This window comes from Phalangium opilio, unplaced genomic scaffold (assembly GCF_054372755.1).
Source record: "Phalangium opilio isolate 3A_F unplaced genomic scaffold, DU_Popi_V2 ptg000081l_1, whole genome shotgun sequence".
Lineage (NCBI taxonomy): Eukaryota > Metazoa > Arthropoda > Arachnida > Opiliones > Phalangiidae > Phalangium > Phalangium opilio.
This window is the reverse complement of record NW_028324188.1, coordinates 2,245,547-2,262,168: the sequence shown is the minus strand read 5'-3', so window position 1 is coordinate 2,262,168 and position 16,622 is coordinate 2,245,547. Positions and strand designations below refer to the sequence as shown.

At 44.0% G+C, this 16,622-nt stretch overlaps 2 protein-coding genes across 3 annotated transcripts; one reads left to right on the top strand and one right to left on the bottom strand.

The window, feature by feature from the left end:
* Positions 1 to 1,291: 1,291 nt before the first annotated feature.
* LOC149653962 (uncharacterized) lies at positions 1,292 to 15,290 on the bottom strand. The gene is made up of 10 exons (XM_089846952.1): positions 15,063 to 15,290; positions 13,996 to 14,160; positions 12,851 to 13,113; positions 12,689 to 12,786; positions 12,510 to 12,615; positions 9,337 to 9,498; positions 9,149 to 9,271; positions 5,131 to 9,075; positions 4,694 to 5,068; positions 1,292 to 4,634 (listed from the first exon to the last, which is right to left on the bottom strand). Exons 1-10 carry the CDS (start codon positions 15,145 to 15,147, stop codon positions 1,311 to 1,313), a joined length of 8,646 nt encoding a protein of 2,881 aa, XP_089703078.1. The 5' UTR covers positions 15,148 to 15,290; the 3' UTR covers positions 1,292 to 1,310.
* LOC149653963 (uncharacterized) lies at positions 9,842 to 12,119 on the top strand. Of its 2 annotated transcripts, none has more exons than XM_089846946.1 (2): positions 9,842 to 10,393; positions 10,494 to 12,119. In XM_089846946.1, the coding sequence occupies exon 2, from the start codon at positions 10,638 to 10,640 to the stop codon at positions 11,853 to 11,855; it is 1,218 nt and encodes a 405-aa protein (XP_089703072.1). In that variant the 5' UTR covers positions 9,842 to 10,393; positions 10,494 to 10,637; the 3' UTR covers positions 11,856 to 12,119. The 2 variants fall into 2 exon arrangements, with proteins under 2 accessions (XP_089703072.1, XP_089703073.1); XM_089846947.1 differs by lacking the exon at positions 9,842 to 10,393 and having other exon boundaries at positions 10,867 to 11,024; positions 11,090 to 12,119.
* Positions 15,291 to 16,622: the final 1,332 nt, after the last annotated feature.

Sequence of the window (16,622 nt, the reverse complement as noted above, 5' to 3'; positions counted from 1 at the left end):
CCCCCCCCCCCATAGCAATAGCATTAGACCCAACTTTGGAGGCTCATAACTCTGTTTCTACTAGAGATACGGGGATGTTCTTTGAGTATGTTATAGTCCAATTTGTCCCCCATCCAACCATACTAAGAACATAGGGCTATGACAAACAGGGGCCGAGTAATTAAACTAAACATAAACAAACAACCCTCTCCATAGGAATAGCATTAGACCCAACTTTGGAGGCTCGTAACTCTGGTTCTAGTAGAGATACGGGGATGTTCTTTGAGTATGTTATAGATCAATTTGTCCCCCATCCAACCATACTAAGAACATAGGGCTACGACAAACAGGGGCCGAGATATTAAGCAAAACGTGAACAAACAACCCCCTCCATAGGAATAGCATTAGACCCAACTTTGGAGGCTCGTAACTCTGGTTCTACTAGAGGTAGGAGGATGTCCTTTGAGTATGTTATAGTCCAATTTGTCCCCCATCTAACCATACTAAAACCTTAGGGCTACGTCAAACAGGGGACGAGTAATTAAGCAAAACGTAAACAAACAAACCCCTCCATAGGAATAGCATTACACTACACTTCGGAGGCTCGTAACTCTGGAAAATTCAGGGAACTATGTGGGGAAAAACCTGGAAATCTCAGGGAAATTTGTTTACCAAAAGTGGTATGAACCCTGGTCTTACGACGGAGCGCTTGAACGAGTGGGCTATGACCTAATGTAAAGTAAACAATTAGAGTAGCGGCAGCGTTTTAAAAATAAACCTCTTTTATTGATAATGCTCGGAAGGAAATTTACAAAAAATCAGTAAAAAAATAATTCTTATTATTCTAAATTTATTTTTCTTTTGAAAAAATAACAACTAATTTTAAATTCCTAGCAAAGTCAATAATCACAAAAATTACACAATTAACAAAACAAACTAGTAATTAAAAAAAATAGGTGAAAAAATGGCACTTATCCACGTCATCATATTTATATATACATTATCCAAACAAAAAAATAATTATATAAATTTTAGGTCCACCCAAAAATTCAGCGAATTTTAATTGAGAAAATTGCAATTGCAATTTTTGTTTTTATTCTAATTGCCTTTAGAAATGCTTAGAGATCGTTCGTGCATTAATTTTAATCAAATTTAATGAAACCCCCCACCTCCACCCCACCCTCAATTAATTGATATTAATTAACACCAATCGCCCAATACAAAATAATTTCCTCCATTCACTCGCAATTTGCGGAGATTATTTCTTTTCGTTTCAATTTGAGGTCAAAGGTTAGAGGGTTGGGGGGGGGGGGGTTTGAGACGTCATGGACTTATTCCTTGGTTGTCTTATTATTGTCACGAGAGGGGGGTTTGGCCTTGCAGGGCGTTTTGGCGGCCAATTCCGTGCACCCAAAGACCTTTTCGTCAAAGGCTAGGCGAATGGGGCATTCGAACATGTGCAGCGTGAACTTGTTTAACCATTTGTCGTAGAAACATTCGTAGAATTTGTTGCAATTATCGGGGTGTCTGAAGAGACCGGGTCGGGTGCAAGCCGTGTCCGGCAACGCGTCCTTGCCGCCCTTGCGCGACCTTGACCTCGACCTCTTGCCCCCTCCGCTTTTCTTCCCCGCCTCCTCCCTGACCTGAACGGGACCTTGCTCGATGTCGCTCGACTTGACTCCTTCTTTGTCTTGTTGTACTTGCTCAATGGTGGCCGATTTGTCAAAGAGTCGTCTCCTGTCAATGGGTTGACGCGAAGATTCTCCTGCTCCTCCTCGTCGTTGTTCTTGGCGTCTTCTCGAAGCTCCGTTCCGCGACGACTTCTTGGAAGCCCTTTGATTGGCGGACCCCGAATCCGAGTTGTCCCGGGCTGGGCCATCCTGTCCTTGGTTGTCGCGACCATTTGTCCTTGGTTGTTCGGCGTAGACCACCCCTATCTTTTCACTTTTTTCCGTTGATTTGACGCCGACCCTGACGCTTTTCTGACCATAATCGGATGTTTGGTCAATAGATTTCAGACTGACCGGTCGCGAGCTTTTAGCCGCTCCTCCTCTACCTCTTCCTCCCGCTTGGTCAATTGATTTCACTCCCAAGTTTTCGCTACCACTCGATTTATCACCATCGATCAGACTGATTGCTTTTTGTCCGTATACTGATGATGATAATTGGTCAATCGATTTAACACCCTCTCTCGACTGGCTGATCGATTTCAGCCCTTCGTTTGATTGGCTGATTGATTTAAGCCCTTCGTTTGATTGGCTGACTGATTTAACACCCTCTCTCGATTGGCTGATCGATTTAACACCCTCATTCGATTGGCTGATTGATTTACCATCCTCTCTCGATTGGCCGATAGATTTAAGCCCTTCGTTTGATTGGCCGATAGGTTGGGGCGCGGAATTGAATTGGTCGATAGATTTCCCCTCGGAATCGATGGACTTGTATCCATCCTGGCGATTATTTTGTTCGCCAAATAAGGCTTCGCCATTCTGTCTGGAAGCGAGGCTAAGATCCTCGTTTCTGTGTTCGGCCGGAAGTTGTTGGCTCTTGATCAATTCGGGATCGACCCTGGGTCTGTTCCTCAGCCTCTTTCGTTTCCCTTGTGACGTCTTGACTTGTCCGGCTTGCGTCAATCTGCCGCTGGTCTTTGTCGTGACGCTGCTCGCGACCGGTACTCGCAGTGGTTCCGTCTTAATCGACTTAATAACTACGTCGGGATTGTTGTTGATTTCCTCGCTGACTTGTCCTTGGTTTAAGGAACCTCTTGGTACTTGTACTCTAACTATCCTCTTCCCGGATGTAGAATCTCCTTCGTTTGATGGATTAGCCAGTAATCTTTGACCGTATTTCACGACTACTTTCATGGGTCCGTTATTCTCGTCGCCCTCTCCCGATGGCCGTCTCCTACGACCTTCGGAGAACAGTCTGGAGCCACCAGCGGGTCTGGCGGGGCCACCCCCTTCCACATTGGGTAAGGGCGCTGGGATGTTATCGAATTCTGCCGGTGGCGGGGTTGGAGCTTCGGGAGGGGCTTGGGTATAAGCGGATTTCGGACCAGACGGTGGTTGTCTAAATATATACTGGGTTGACGGAGGTCTTTCTCTGTTACGTTGTCTCGGTTCTTGAGGTCCAGCCGCTAAGGGAGCCGGTGGCGTTGGACGAACTGGTCTCGGTGTGCTACTGACCCTAGCTGGTCCGAAATTAACTCGACCAGAAGGTGGTGGTGCCTTTACGGCTACTTGTTCAATTTGAACCGGTTTTTGAATCTCGATAACCTTGACCGGTTTCTTAATTCTTTGTAGCTCAACTCTGGGAGGTGGTCGAATGGGCGGCGCTTCCTTTACTTGGGTGATTTCAATGACGGGTTGAGGGCGGGCGATTTTAACCGGTTTAGGCGGAAGTTCCCGAATTCTAACGGGCTCTTGGATAATTTGAACCGTTTTAGGTCTAGGTTGAGGGGCCACGACTTTAATTTGGGGTTTGGGTGGACGCTCTACAATTCTGATTGGCTCTTGTTGGGGAATTTGAACCGATTTGGGTGGGTCCGGTTGACGTACGTCGATAACAACTGGTCTGATTCGTTGGGGTTCCTTTATTTTGATTTGAACCGGTGGAGGAGGAGGTGGTGGTGGTAGCTCTTGAACTCTGATCGGTTCTTGTTGAATAATTTGAACCGATTTCGGAGGATCTGGTTGTCTGACCTCGACTATTTGTTTGGGAGGGGGAGGTGGCAAGGGTTGGACGGCAACGGCGACTTCGATGGGTTGCGGAGGTAATGGTCTAGCTTGAATACTCTTGACCTTTACTTGTACTTGTTGAACCGGTTTGACTCGAACGATGGGAACTGGATCGGGTTGTCTAATTCTAATCGGTTCGTAAACTTGAACTTGTGGTGGAGGGGGAGGTGGTAATTCCTGGTACCGAACTTTAACTTGTTGAACGGGCGGAGGAGGTGGTAATTCAAAACGTACTGGTTGAACTGGGATGACTTCGGGTTGTTTTTGTACTACGATCTGTTGTCTAGGTGGTGGTGGTAAATCCAAACGAACTGGTTGAACTGGCCGTTGAATAGTTTTCACGGCCACAACCGGTTGTGGTTGTCTTTGAACTAAAACTTGTTGTTGGTAAACCTGTTGTTGTTGTACGACAACTTGAGGTTGTTTTTGAACTACAACTTGGGGTTGCTGATGATAAACTTGTTGATGTACAACCGGTTCAGGTTGTTTTTGAACTAAAACTCGCGGTTGTTGGTAAATTTGTTGTTGTTGTACAACAACTTGAGGTTGCTTTTTAACTACAACTTGGGGTTGCTCTTGGATAACAACCTGAGGTTGTCGTTGAACAAAGACTTGAGGTTGTCTTTGAAGGATCACTTGTTGTTTAGGTGGTGTTTCGATATGTACTTGAACGATGGACTTGGGTGGCGGTGGAGGAGGTGGCAATTGTACTTTTTGAACGGGTATTTGGATCGGAACCGATTCGGGTCGACGCGGTTGAACTATGGGAACCAGGGGTACTTGTTGTTGAACCGATTTGACTTCAGTGTACACTTGAGGTCTCGGTTGTTCTACTTGAACGAACTGGGTTGGTGGGGGTGGAGGTTGGCGTACTGGAATGTACTCTTGTTTCTGTAGTTGAATAACTGGTCTGGGAATCTGTTGAAAACCGTTAAAATTAAGATACTTATGTTGAAATCTTTGAGGAATTGACTTACCTCTTGTACGACTTGAATTGATTTTGGCGGTGGCGGAGGAGCTCTGGGTTGTGATCTGATTGGGATTGTAACGGGTCGCAACTCGAGTGTCTTGGGACGCGGTGGTTCCTCTATGACAACCTGGGCTTGATGTTGAACGACGTTGTGTTCTCGGTGCTCGTAAACTTGACTTACGGGTGGTTCCTTATGGATCGATTTGATTCTCAATGGTTCTTGATGGACGCTTTTAACTTCCGTTACCGGGGTAATGGGTTGAACTGGGATCTTAACTCCGTAAGATGGTTCTTCGATTTGACCACCCGATACGTATTGAATGCTCTTGGGACGTTCTTGCTCGATAATGGCCAGTGGTTCTTGCTTTTGAACTATTCGGGCCTAAATTGAAGATAGTTTTAATCCGGGGAAATTAACGTTGAAGTATAAAATCTTTGGCTTACCTGTCCATAATTGGTCCTTCCGGGTTGACGAGGTCCCGGTAAGTTGATAGTAGAATGTACCGAGCTGTAATAGGTATTTGGGGCAATATTCGGGGGGAATGGCGAAGGTTGTGGCAAAGAATGAATGGACTTGACCGCGATGGGCAACTCTCGGAAGTTAATGGTTACTCTCGGCTTGGGCGTGACTCCTTCGTCACCTTTCTGCGGTCTGGGTTCCACCACCGGTTGCAAGACCGGTCGAGGTTGTCCTCTGATTGGTTGGATGGGAATGGGTGCCCGCGGGAAAGCTGGCTCCCCGAAATTGATTCTTCCGTAGGCGGGATGGACTTGTTGTCTCATGTAATATTCTTGTCTAAGTCCGAGGTCTAATGCCATCGTTGGCACGTAAGACTGGAACAAATCTACTTCCGGTTCTTGTAAATGTACTTGCTCAATACTTTTAGGTTGTTCCAGATGGATATTGCGCTGGTAGGAAGTTGATTTTACCCCATCTGGCCCAATTTCTTTAGGTTGCTGATGGTAGACTTGTTGCTGGACAACTTTGGGTTGTTGAAGGTAAACTTGTTGTTGGACAACTTTGGGCTGTTCTTGGTAAACTTGTTGTTGGACAAGTTTGCGTTGTTCTTGGTAAACTTGTTGTTGGACAAGTTTGGGTTGTTCTTGGTAAACTTGTTGTTGGACAAGTTTGGGTTGTTCTTGGTAAACTTGTTGTTGGACAAGTTTGGGTTGTTCTTGGTAAACTTGTTGGACAACTTGGGGTTGTTCGTGGTAAACTTGTTGATGGATAACTGGCTGTTGTTGTTGCACCACAACTTTGGGTTGTTCTTGAACGTAGGTAGTTTTGTAGGCCGTTGATTTAACTCCGACTGGTCGAATTTCCTGTTGTACAACTTGAGGTTGCTGAACAACTACTTGTTGAACGGCGGGCCTAATTTCTTGTACAACCTTCGGTTGTTCTCGAATGAAGGTAGCTTGATACGCGGTTGACTTGACGCCAACTGGTCTAACGTCCTGAACAACTTGCGGTTCTTGATGCTGTATAATTATAGGTTGTTTTTGTTGTTCAACCACAACTTTAGGTTGTTCTTGAACGTATGTTGTTTGATAAGCCGTGGATTTAACTCCAACCGGTCTAACTTCTTGTTGAACAACTTGTGGTTGTTCGTGTTGTACAATTATTGGTTGTTTTTCTTGTTGAAGAACAAATTGAGGTTGTTCTTGAACGTAGTTTGTTTGATAAGCGGTCGATTTAACGCCAACTGGTCTAATTTCTTGTTGGACAACCTTAGGTTGTTGTTGAACGACCAATTCGGGTTGTTCTTGGATAAAGGTTGGTCTAACTTGTTGGACAACTTGAGGTTGTACGGATTTCACGCCGATAGGCTGTTGTTGTACAACTTGAGGATGTTGTTGATGATACGTTGTTTGATAAACTGTTGATTCGGGTTGTTTATGAACTGATTTGTCTTGCACAATCTCAACCGGTTGTTGAACTTGTACGGGTTGTACTTCCTGTTCCAAATTTAGTCCTCGAACATCGTCATCAAACTTGACTTGTTCAATTTCGGGTTGCGGGACGATGTTCGGGTTGAGTCTGATCCTGCCTTGTCCGTACAAGGCGGTACCACCAACCACGCCCCCCAGCGCGGGTACGGGGAAGGTGGCGGGTGACAAGGGTCTGCCGGCTCCCCTAGCGTTGGCTTGTAAAGCCGCCACGGCGTTCTGCAATCGATTGGCCAAGGCGCCGGTAGCTAACGGTGGTTCGGGAATACCCTTGGTTTGCGGTACCAGTTTAATGAAATGCGAGTAAGATGTACCCGGTCTTCCCAGGGGTCTCGGTCGACTTAGGGATGATACCGGTGGAGGTGGCGAGTTGATTAGGACGCCTTCGTCTCCTCGGGGACCACGCGCTGGTCCGTAGTTGACGCGACCGCTTTGGAAACCGTTTTCCAGAACCAAGTTACGACTGGTTTGACCGCCGTGTTCGATGCTTCGAATTTCGCCAACGGCTCGCTTTACACCGTCTTCAAAAATTGTACCGCTCAAACCGATTCCGTAACCTCCACCTTGAGCGCCGCCGCTAACTAGAGAGCCTCCTTGAAGTTGTTGAGTTTGATGAACTTGTTCATTCAAACCAATCAGAGATGCGCCCGACGTTTTTTGCCCAATTGCGTAACCTCGCTGTTCGTTTAATCCTGTTAAAGTCGCTTCACTCTGACCTTGATAACCCTGTCCAACATTAACTAATCCAATGGATCCATGATGAGTTTTCTCACCATTAGCGTAGCCTTGTTGCTGATTTAACCCAATTAAAGTCGCTCCACCCTGACCTAGATAACCCTGTCCAACATTAACTAATCCAATAGATCCTTGATGAGTTTTCTCTCCATTAGCGTAGCCTTGTTGCTGATTTAACCCAATTAGAGTCGCTCTACCCTGAGCTTGATAACCCTGTCCAACATTGACTAATCCAATAGATCCTTCGTGAGTTTTCTCACCAGTAGCGTAGCCGTGTTGTTGATTTAACCCAATTAGAGTCGCTCCACCCTGAGCATGGTCAACTTCTCCCGCGTTAACCAGTCCGATTGGTTGATGAGTTTTCTGACCAACGGCGTAACCTTGTTGTCCAACCAATACGGCTCCTCCGTTTCCGTGCTCTTGAACCAATGCTCCTCCGGAACCGGCGCCAATGGACTGGCCGCCTTGTTGACCAATAGCGTATCCTTTTTGTCCAACCAATACGGCTCCTCCGTTTCCGTGCTCTTGAACCAACGATCCTGCGGAACTGACGCCAATGGACTTGCCGCCTTGTTGACCATTAGCGTATCCCCTTTGTTCGTCTAATCCAATTAGAGTCGCCCCCGCATTTTCTTGACCGGATGTGAATAAATGTCGTTGTTGTTGTTGGTACGTTCCACGAAGTACTTGTCCGTCATTATGTTCCAGCGTATGGCTTTCGGAAACGAATCCTTGTCCGCCGAGAACCGCCCGATTTAAATGCAAAGTGGCTCTGGATCCGGCTCCGTCATCTTCGTGGGTAGCTAAATTGGCGCCGGACGCGTACCGAGCTTCTCCGTACAACGCGCTACCACGCGGTATGTCGTAGGACGCGTATCCTTGGTAACCATTCAAAGGCTTAATCCGGAAACCCGCGGGTCTGGCGGCTTGATTCTCCCTGAAACTATGTACCAATCCGCTTCCTCCGAATAGTCCCCCGTGCTGAATGACGCCGCTAGCTAGACCGCCTTGAACTCCTATGAGGCCGGCCTTTTCGGCGCAACCGGACACCAGTAAGGGCCAATCGCAAACGCGTCTCTCTTCGTCGAAAGCCAGATTGTAGGGACACTTGAACTCGTAGGCTGATAGGGTCCCGTTTCCGTAGACGTCGTTACAGTAGAAGAATACGCGACAGTTCTCGGGGTCGCGAAAGTAGCCGAGGTCGGGGCAGTAGAAGTCGCTGGCGGATCGGGGCATTATTTCGCCGGATCCGTCGCAAGGCGGCGACCACGAAGGCCAATTACACACCTCGTGACGTTCGTCGAAGACCAATCCGCTTGGACAATCGTACTGGAAGATGGAGAAGGCGTCCGTTAACTGGTTGAATTTGACGCAACGGTAGAAGCGGGTACAGTCGGCGGGATGACGGTAGTATCCTTGACGCGTGCACGTCATGCCTTCGACCGTGTCGGTACTGGCGTAATCCGTTTTGAAAATGTTTCCAGCCTGGTCGTAGATTTCCACGACGCGCGATTCCGAGTAATCCAAGTATTCTTCGAGTTCGTCCGTCGTTCCGTTGCTAGCGCTTTTTGTTTTACTACTCGATAGGACGTCGCGAATGCTCCTCAGCAAGGGGAAGCGTCCGTTACCGCACATTCCGCGATAATCATCCTGATTGGCTGTCCAGACCATGACTCCGCCCAAATTACGCAATAAGATGTACTTGCTCTGAGAAATAATCGTGGCGTTCATTATTGATGGCTCCTCGAAACCCGCCATTTCTTAGGGTTAATTAAATTACTTTGAGTTTGAAACTGATTTCGTCGTCAAAACCAATCCAGGTTTTCCCCTTGTAAACGTAAGGAGCCGTTTGGTCCTTTTCTCGGACCAATGTCCAGTTTCCCGTTTGTCTGGCCACGCAAATCTTTATTGGAAAGCTCGTTAATTCATCTTTTCGTATAAATGTCTAATTTGTTAATTAATAATTACCTCCGAGTGCGTCATGACCGTGGCTTGGCCATTCTCAACTGGTGAACCCGGAGCCGTTTCACTTTCGTTGCTCAATTTGTAGCTGAGCCCGAACGTCGGAATTCCAATGACAATCTTTTCCTTATTGGCCCCCATTGTCAGGAGTAAGTCCACCATCGAATCCTGTAAAACGAAACGTTAGTTGGTACCTACAGGTGGGTCAGTCCACGTGAAATCACCGAACGATGTCACCATGGGTAAACCGATTTTTTTCAAAGTTTACATACACTTTAAGCAAGCCTTAAAACTAATGATGGCGAGTTTTTAGGACTAAATACTGAAAAGTGTTTGAGATACGACAGTTTTAGTATAACCCTTGTTTTTTGCAGTGCACATTTAACAAATTCGGGTCTCTCCACATAAAGTGGAATAACTTTTCTTCTATTCCCTATATTTAAATGAAAATTGAGTTTCTTATGCATCTTTTAACGAGAAATGGACTAGTCTTGTTGAAATATTTCTAAAAATTCGGGTTTCGGCGTTATTAACACGCCAACCGAAAAAAACATTTTTTCGGGGGGTCCCATTCGGAGGGGAAAATGGCGATGTCAGAATATAGCATTCCCAATTATATGAGCTATTTTCAAGGCCCAGTGGGCAGGCCTTTCCAGCGATACTAAAATATTTTTATATATTTGGTTTTCTCTAAGATTTCCACGCGAAATTCTGATTTCATGATTTTTCCTAAAATTACAAATTATTAAAGGAATTCAAAATTCTTTAAACAAAGTTTTCAACTATGAAGCTTTATTTGCAGCAGGATTATTTACTAGACAGTATTAGATCTATATATAAACATGTTTTAATGTCAATGCCTTAATAATTTCCAGTTCGTTTTCCGTTAGTTTCAAAATCCTAGCTCTTGAACCAGTGGCTGTTGGATCTGATACGAAGCACAAAATTGAGTTAAGAGGAACATGGCAAATATCATCAATTAAAGGCCAAGAGAGATGATTGGAATTCGGGTCTCGTTTCATAAACTTTAGGAGAAAATCATTTTCTTCCCTGAACTTTTCGAGTACTAAAGCAATATACCAATCTTTATACACCAAGGTGTGTGTATGTGAAGTTCATCAAAACATAAAGTTAAATGACAGCTGCTCTACCAATTAAAACAGATTATAAAACTCTAATGATGAAACAAGTATGCGACATCGACGAACGCCAATGCATGCTTCACGGCTGTGTGAACTGTCCTGGGGAATTGGAGTTTTCTAAATACTTGAGAGCTTTATTTGAAGAAAAGGAAATGGATTCTGGTGATGAGATTACTTATAAAATATGGTTACATCAGTGATGGGCGAATAAAATTAATTGACATCACAGAAAGTATAAGCGATTTCGTTGACAATTTTGGCAACCGTATTCGTCGAGCAATTCCGCATCATTTCATTGCCAAATCCCAGGGGTCATACTTAAGGAAAATTAAAGAAAACCTTCCCCAAGATCACGTTGTGACACTTTTGGACTCTACTGAAAACTACTCTTTCGTCGTTCAAGATGCTGTTCAAGGTTTTCACTGGGAAAACAGTCAGGCAACATTGCATCCATTTGTAACATACTACAAAAAGGAAACAAATTTGAACTGTTTAAGCTCTTGCATTATTAGTGACGAAATGGACCATGGTGCCGGATCAGTTCACTGTTTCGTAAACATTTTTGTTAAACACCTCCTTTCTGTTTTTCCAAATTTAAAACACATTCATTACTTCAGTGATGGAGCAGCGTCACAATACAAAAATTGCAAAAATTGGTTGAACCTTTGTCACCATGAGGCTGACTTCGGTGTTCCTGCAGATTGGAATTTTTTCGCAACAAGTCATGGGAAAAGTCCGTGTGACGGAATTGGAGGGACGGTAAAACGCTTGGCCACGAGAGCATCTCTGCAACAACCCTTAGACAAGCAAATTGTTACTCCAATTCAGTTTTTCGAATGGGCCGAGGCGCGCATAGAGTCCATAAAGTTCATTTATGTTAGCAAAGAAGAAGTCCAGCAACATCACGAAAAGATTGACGACAGGCTATCTAAAGCTTCAACTATTGTTGGTACCCGAAACCACCACAGATTTGTGCCAGTGTCAAAATTTGAACTAATGATGTACCGCATATCTGAAGACGAATTTGGATCAAAAGTCAAAGTCGTGCAAGAAAATTCGCAAACAGAGAATCTCATTCAATTTGGTGATATATCAATTGGGCATTATGTCGCAGCGATGTACGATAAAGATTGGTATATTGCTTTAGTACTCGAAAAGTTCAGGGAAGAAAATGATTTTCTCCTAAAGTTTATGAAACGAGACCCGAATTCCAATCATCTCTCTTGGCCTTTAATTGATGATATTTGCCATGTTCCTCTTAACTCAATTTTGTGCTTCGTATCAGATCCAACAGCCACTGGTTTAAGAGCTAGGATTTTGAAACTAACGGAAAACGAACTGGAAATTATTAAGGCATTGACATTAAAACATGTTTATATATAGATCTAATACTGTCTAGTAAATAATCCTGCTGCAAATAAAGCTTCATAGTTGAAAACTTTGTTTAAAGAATTTTGAATTCCTTTAATAATTTGTAATTTTAGGAAAAATCATGAAATCAGAATTTCGCGTGGAAATCTTAGAGAAAACCAAATATATAAAAATATTTTAGTATCACTGGAAAGGCCTGCCCACTGGGCCTTGAAAATAGCTCATATAATTGGGAATGCTATATTCTGACATCGCCATTTTCCCCTCCGAATGGGACCCCCCGAAAAAATGTTTTTTTCGGTTGGCGTGTTAATAACGCCGAAACCAGAATTTTTAGAAATATTTCAACAAGACTAGTCCATTTCTCGTTAAAAGATGCATAAGAAACTCAATTTTCATTTAAATATATGGAATAGAAGAAAAGTTATTCCACTTTATGTGGAGAGACCCGAATTTGTTAAATGTGCACTGCAAAAAACAAGGGTTATACTAAAACTGACGTATCTCAAACACTTTTCAGTATTTAGTCCTAAAAACTCGCCATCATTAGTTTTAAGGCTTGCTTAAAGTGTATGTAAACTTTGAAAAAAATCGGTTTACCCATGGTGACATCGTTCGGTGATTTCACGTGGACTGACCCAGGTGTAAATTGACCAAATCCCGTACCATGTTCTCCATATCGGCGACACCGTGCAGACGTCCGTGATGTTTCGCGATCGATTCGTTGCCCAAGTCGAATTGGAAAGCCGGGATGTTGATGAAATCAACGTGTCTGCAATAATTACCGATGTATTTTGTTAATTAGCGACGACGACCTTGAAACGGGGGGTCAATTAAGCACTTACTTGGAGATATTTCTAAAGTCGTATCCGTTGACTAAATGACCGGGGTTTTTCGAGGTGGTCAGCGTCAGGGTCACATCGTCCAAAGCTGTCCTTAATCTCTGTCGTTCGATTAAGAATGGTTAAAAATAATTTTCGAGTGGTTTTCCGACTCGACCACCGTACCTTGAGAAAGTTGGTTAAAACATTTTTCTCTTGGGTGGAATTGGTGCCATTGGTATTTTCGTAAACCCATTCGATGTCTATTCCGTCGGTGTTGGTGTCCCGGACCATTCGCCTCAGCTTTTTCCCGAGTTGGTCGGTCGTGTTACTCTCGGAGGCGAATGTCCTGAAGGGAGTCGAACCCGAGACGCTACTGTCTCTGATAGATAGCAACGTCTTTAGGTCCGGGTTTTTCAATTTCAAAGCCTTCATCGATTTGAAGGCGTCTGCAAAATTTGGGAAACGCGATTATTTCGTGTCTTTGAGAACGGGACGATTATGGGCCGGTCACGCGCCATTTTAAATCGGTCAAGTCAGCTGGGAATTTGACCAATTAATACTAGAGTTGAATCACGCCATAATATTATTCCCTAATTTGACAAGTAAAAATTAATCAGGGAAAATCAAATGAAGGAAATACGCAGTTTAAAACGTCAGGTCATTTCAATCTGAAAACGAATTAATTGGGATTGTATCAACTAAACCCTATTCGGAATTAGGGTGTCAAAGTTTAAAAAATAGAAAGGCATTATAATAATATCGGTAGGTGCGCATGGGCGGGAGTGTGAAGGGAATCGTGTTTCGCCTTCTAATATATCTCTCTGTCTCACTCGTGAAAGAAAATGCGAAATTGTATATCTTTATATCGCGTGAGAGAAGCTGTATTGTTATAGCTGTCCATTTCATTTCGGGCGCGCGGGTCATGTCGGGGTCAAGTGGGCAGCTTTGTTTACGAACAAAACACGCCGGGTTTTTCCCGCTCTTAAATTTCCTAATAAGTTAGTTGATCGGCCCGATTTTCGTGGTGTCAGTGTGTTCAAGAAGGAAGCGGGAGAGAGGTAATTATTACGAAAGTGAACTGGTTTCCAGAGAGCCAACAATTTCTCCGACCATTTTGGGGTGGAACGCGATAACGAGAACGTTGCCCGCCACACTCTCTCTCTCTCCCTCCCTCTCTCTCTAGGGTAGATTTTAATCTCTTTGTAAATCTTTCGTCAAGAGATTGTTTTTGATAAGAATCTCCGGTTATTCAATTCGCTCCCAAATTGAATAACCTCGGAGAAATTGAACTTATTCTGGTTGTGTGTGTGTGGGGGGGGGGTTTATACCTTCGTTGGTGTCGGTGAAGCGCATGTCCGAGTCCAATCCCAGGGAACCGTAGACCAAGTGGGTGCATAAACAAGGGTTCAAATCTTCAATTTGAAATTCGTTCAATTCGCTTTGGTAATAGCAGACTACGCGTTTCAATGGAGCTCCTCCGCCGCATCTCGCAACTGAAACAAAAGATTACTATTACAACCCCCTTAATCTTAATTAATTAACGACCCGCCTTAATTATATAGTCATATCTGCCCCTAAATAATGTCTATTAACAAATTCCTTGTCTAGATTTCCTCTACCATAATCTTGGGACACTCTTTTGGGGGGGGAGTACCTTCAAGGGGGCGTGGTTTATTTCTAATGACGTGGAAGCTACGTGGTAATGATTGTCTCCTCGTAGTCTCGGCTTAAACATCGTAATTAAGTTGTTTTAAGTAAATAACATCGAGACCCGAGATTTAAATGAGAAGATAATTAAGGTACGCAGTACTGACATGAATTCTCGAGTGGAGATCCCCTCGAGGCACTCGCTTAAACTTTCTTTCATTTCTATTTCCGGATTTGAAAATTTTTCAATTCAAAAATTATCTATTTCAACCCAAAAACGCCTTCAAACTAGTGATAGTATTTGAGCGTCTTGTTTTGCCCCCTAATAACAGTATAGCATCCCGTTTTCAAGGGGGGGGGATTTATCCCGAAAACTAAGGCGCTCAAAGAGTAGGGATTCAATTATCTATTGATAAATTTTGGCGTCGTGTAAAATCATTTTGCAATTTGTTTAGATTTTATTCGGAGATAAAAATGAAACGTATTTAAGCCATTCTTCCTCGTTCGTACGTGGTCGGCCCGCTCTCACTCTCCTTTGCCGGATACTAACACACCCTCAATTATTATACGCGACACTAGCCCTTTAAAATATCCAATTTTTTTTTTCATCGTAATTTTCCCTTAATTTGGACAAAATCGGGTTGATTTTTTGTTGGTGGAGCCAAACCCGAATCGGAATTGAAAATTGCAATCGATCGAATCGTGCTCGGATCAATCAGTAAATCATGTACTTAAAGGGTTACTTTACCGGTTTGGTTTTGAGTTTCGGCCAACGCTGATTGGCCGAATGACGATGCCAGCAACGTCATCAAGAGGCCAACAAACCAGGGCATGTTGGCTCCTAAAAAAGAAAAACACCAAAGGAATCAATTAGTTTTTCCGCCTTCAACACAAGCGTTTGTTTAGTAATGGCGGTGTGTTTTAATTTCCCATACGTCACGATGTAATCAACGTGAATAAGTGCCATTAGTCTCATTGTAAGGCCGAAGACACCCCCTATTTCTAGTCTTTTAGCGGCTGAAAAGGACAGAAATCCCCTTAGACAAACGGGGCTTGTCAATATGATTTTTGGGCTCCATGGCCCTCAAAGTCTATCGTATTTCCCTCTTTTTTCAACGGCGCGCATTAGGCCTAAACATTAGAATTAGGCTTAAGTGTCGTTATGGAGTTTGAATCAACTAATTTAATACCCTTTCAAGCCATACATATCATCACGCGTCATACGCCCTAAAATTGCCTAGGCTTTTTTATATTTCAGTGGGTGTTTTTTGACACCAATATTTTCCCACGTTTTTCATTTTATTCCTAACAATATTCGTGTAAGAATTGTTTTTATTATTTAATGCTTTAATGAACTCTTGTCGATTTATTTAAAATCATCGCGGCAATTTCGGTTCCCCTTAATTTTGTACAAAAACGGGATTCCCTCGGTCCTGGGTTTTCGCGGATCACTTGCTAGGGTCAAGTGGTACTGGGTGAAGGCGCGAGTACCATTCGTCAAAATGGAGCGAGTACCGCAGTAATGGACGGCGTACTCAGACCCAAGATAACGAAGCGAAGGAATTAAGGCGGAGAAGTCAAAGACCTTCGAGTACTCTTTGCAAGAATTGAACCCCTACACATGTTCGATGACGCGACTATACGATGGAAGATGAACTTTAACCTTTAGCCGCAACTGGTAATGGTTGAAAGGCGATGATTGGAGTGACAATGAATGGATGACGGCCAATCAAGTTGAATTCATCCGAGTGCAGGGTGAGTGACACTCTCTCTTTATTGTTCAATGTCTCGCTTGTTTGTTTCGTTTGTGATCCCATCTGAGTGTATCATGCAGACACGCGTTTTATTCCGGTTTAATTCGAAACTCGGATCTACACCCAATCACTCACTCCTCCGTCAGTCAATCGGCGCGTCTCCCGCCGAGGGATGCGCCAGATATCGGAGCCCCAACCCCTTAAGCGTCCCAAATATTTGCAAAAAACCCCTTTTCACGTGGGATGGATGGATGGATCATGGCAAATTCGTGGCGCCCCATTCATTCTTAACGCCAACAATTGAGCTTAGTTAGCGTTTGACGAACAACACCCCGCATTAATCCATCTCCATTCGGTATTCGACGAGTAGCGAATACCTCTATGTATTTAATCCAGTGGCTAGAACCATAACCTAACACTAGGGACAATGCAAGTTCAGGTCGCCGCGCCGTATCCCAGGCTATACCATTACTCGGTGGTTAATTAATTTTGCTGGACTTGCATCTTCCCATTTAGTCTCCATTACTTGGTGACAAGCTCCCTTTTGTAACCAG

Coding starts and splice junctions, on each gene's coding strand:
- LOC149653962 (XM_089846952.1), bottom strand. CDS start 15,147: ATGCCCTGGTTTGTTGGCCTCTTGATGACGTTGCTGGCATCGTCATTC. Junction 14,161..15,062: donor CGAAACTCAAAACCAAACCG/GTAAAGTAACCC, acceptor CTTTTGTTTCAG/TTGCGAGATGCGGCGGAGGA. Junction 12,787..12,850: donor TTTTAACCAACTTTCTCAAG/GTACGGTGGTCG, acceptor ATCGAACGACAG/AGATTAAGGACAGCTTTGGA.
- LOC149653963 (XM_089846946.1), top strand. CDS start 10,638: ATGAGATTACTTATAAAATATGGTTACATCAGTGATGGGCGAATAAAA.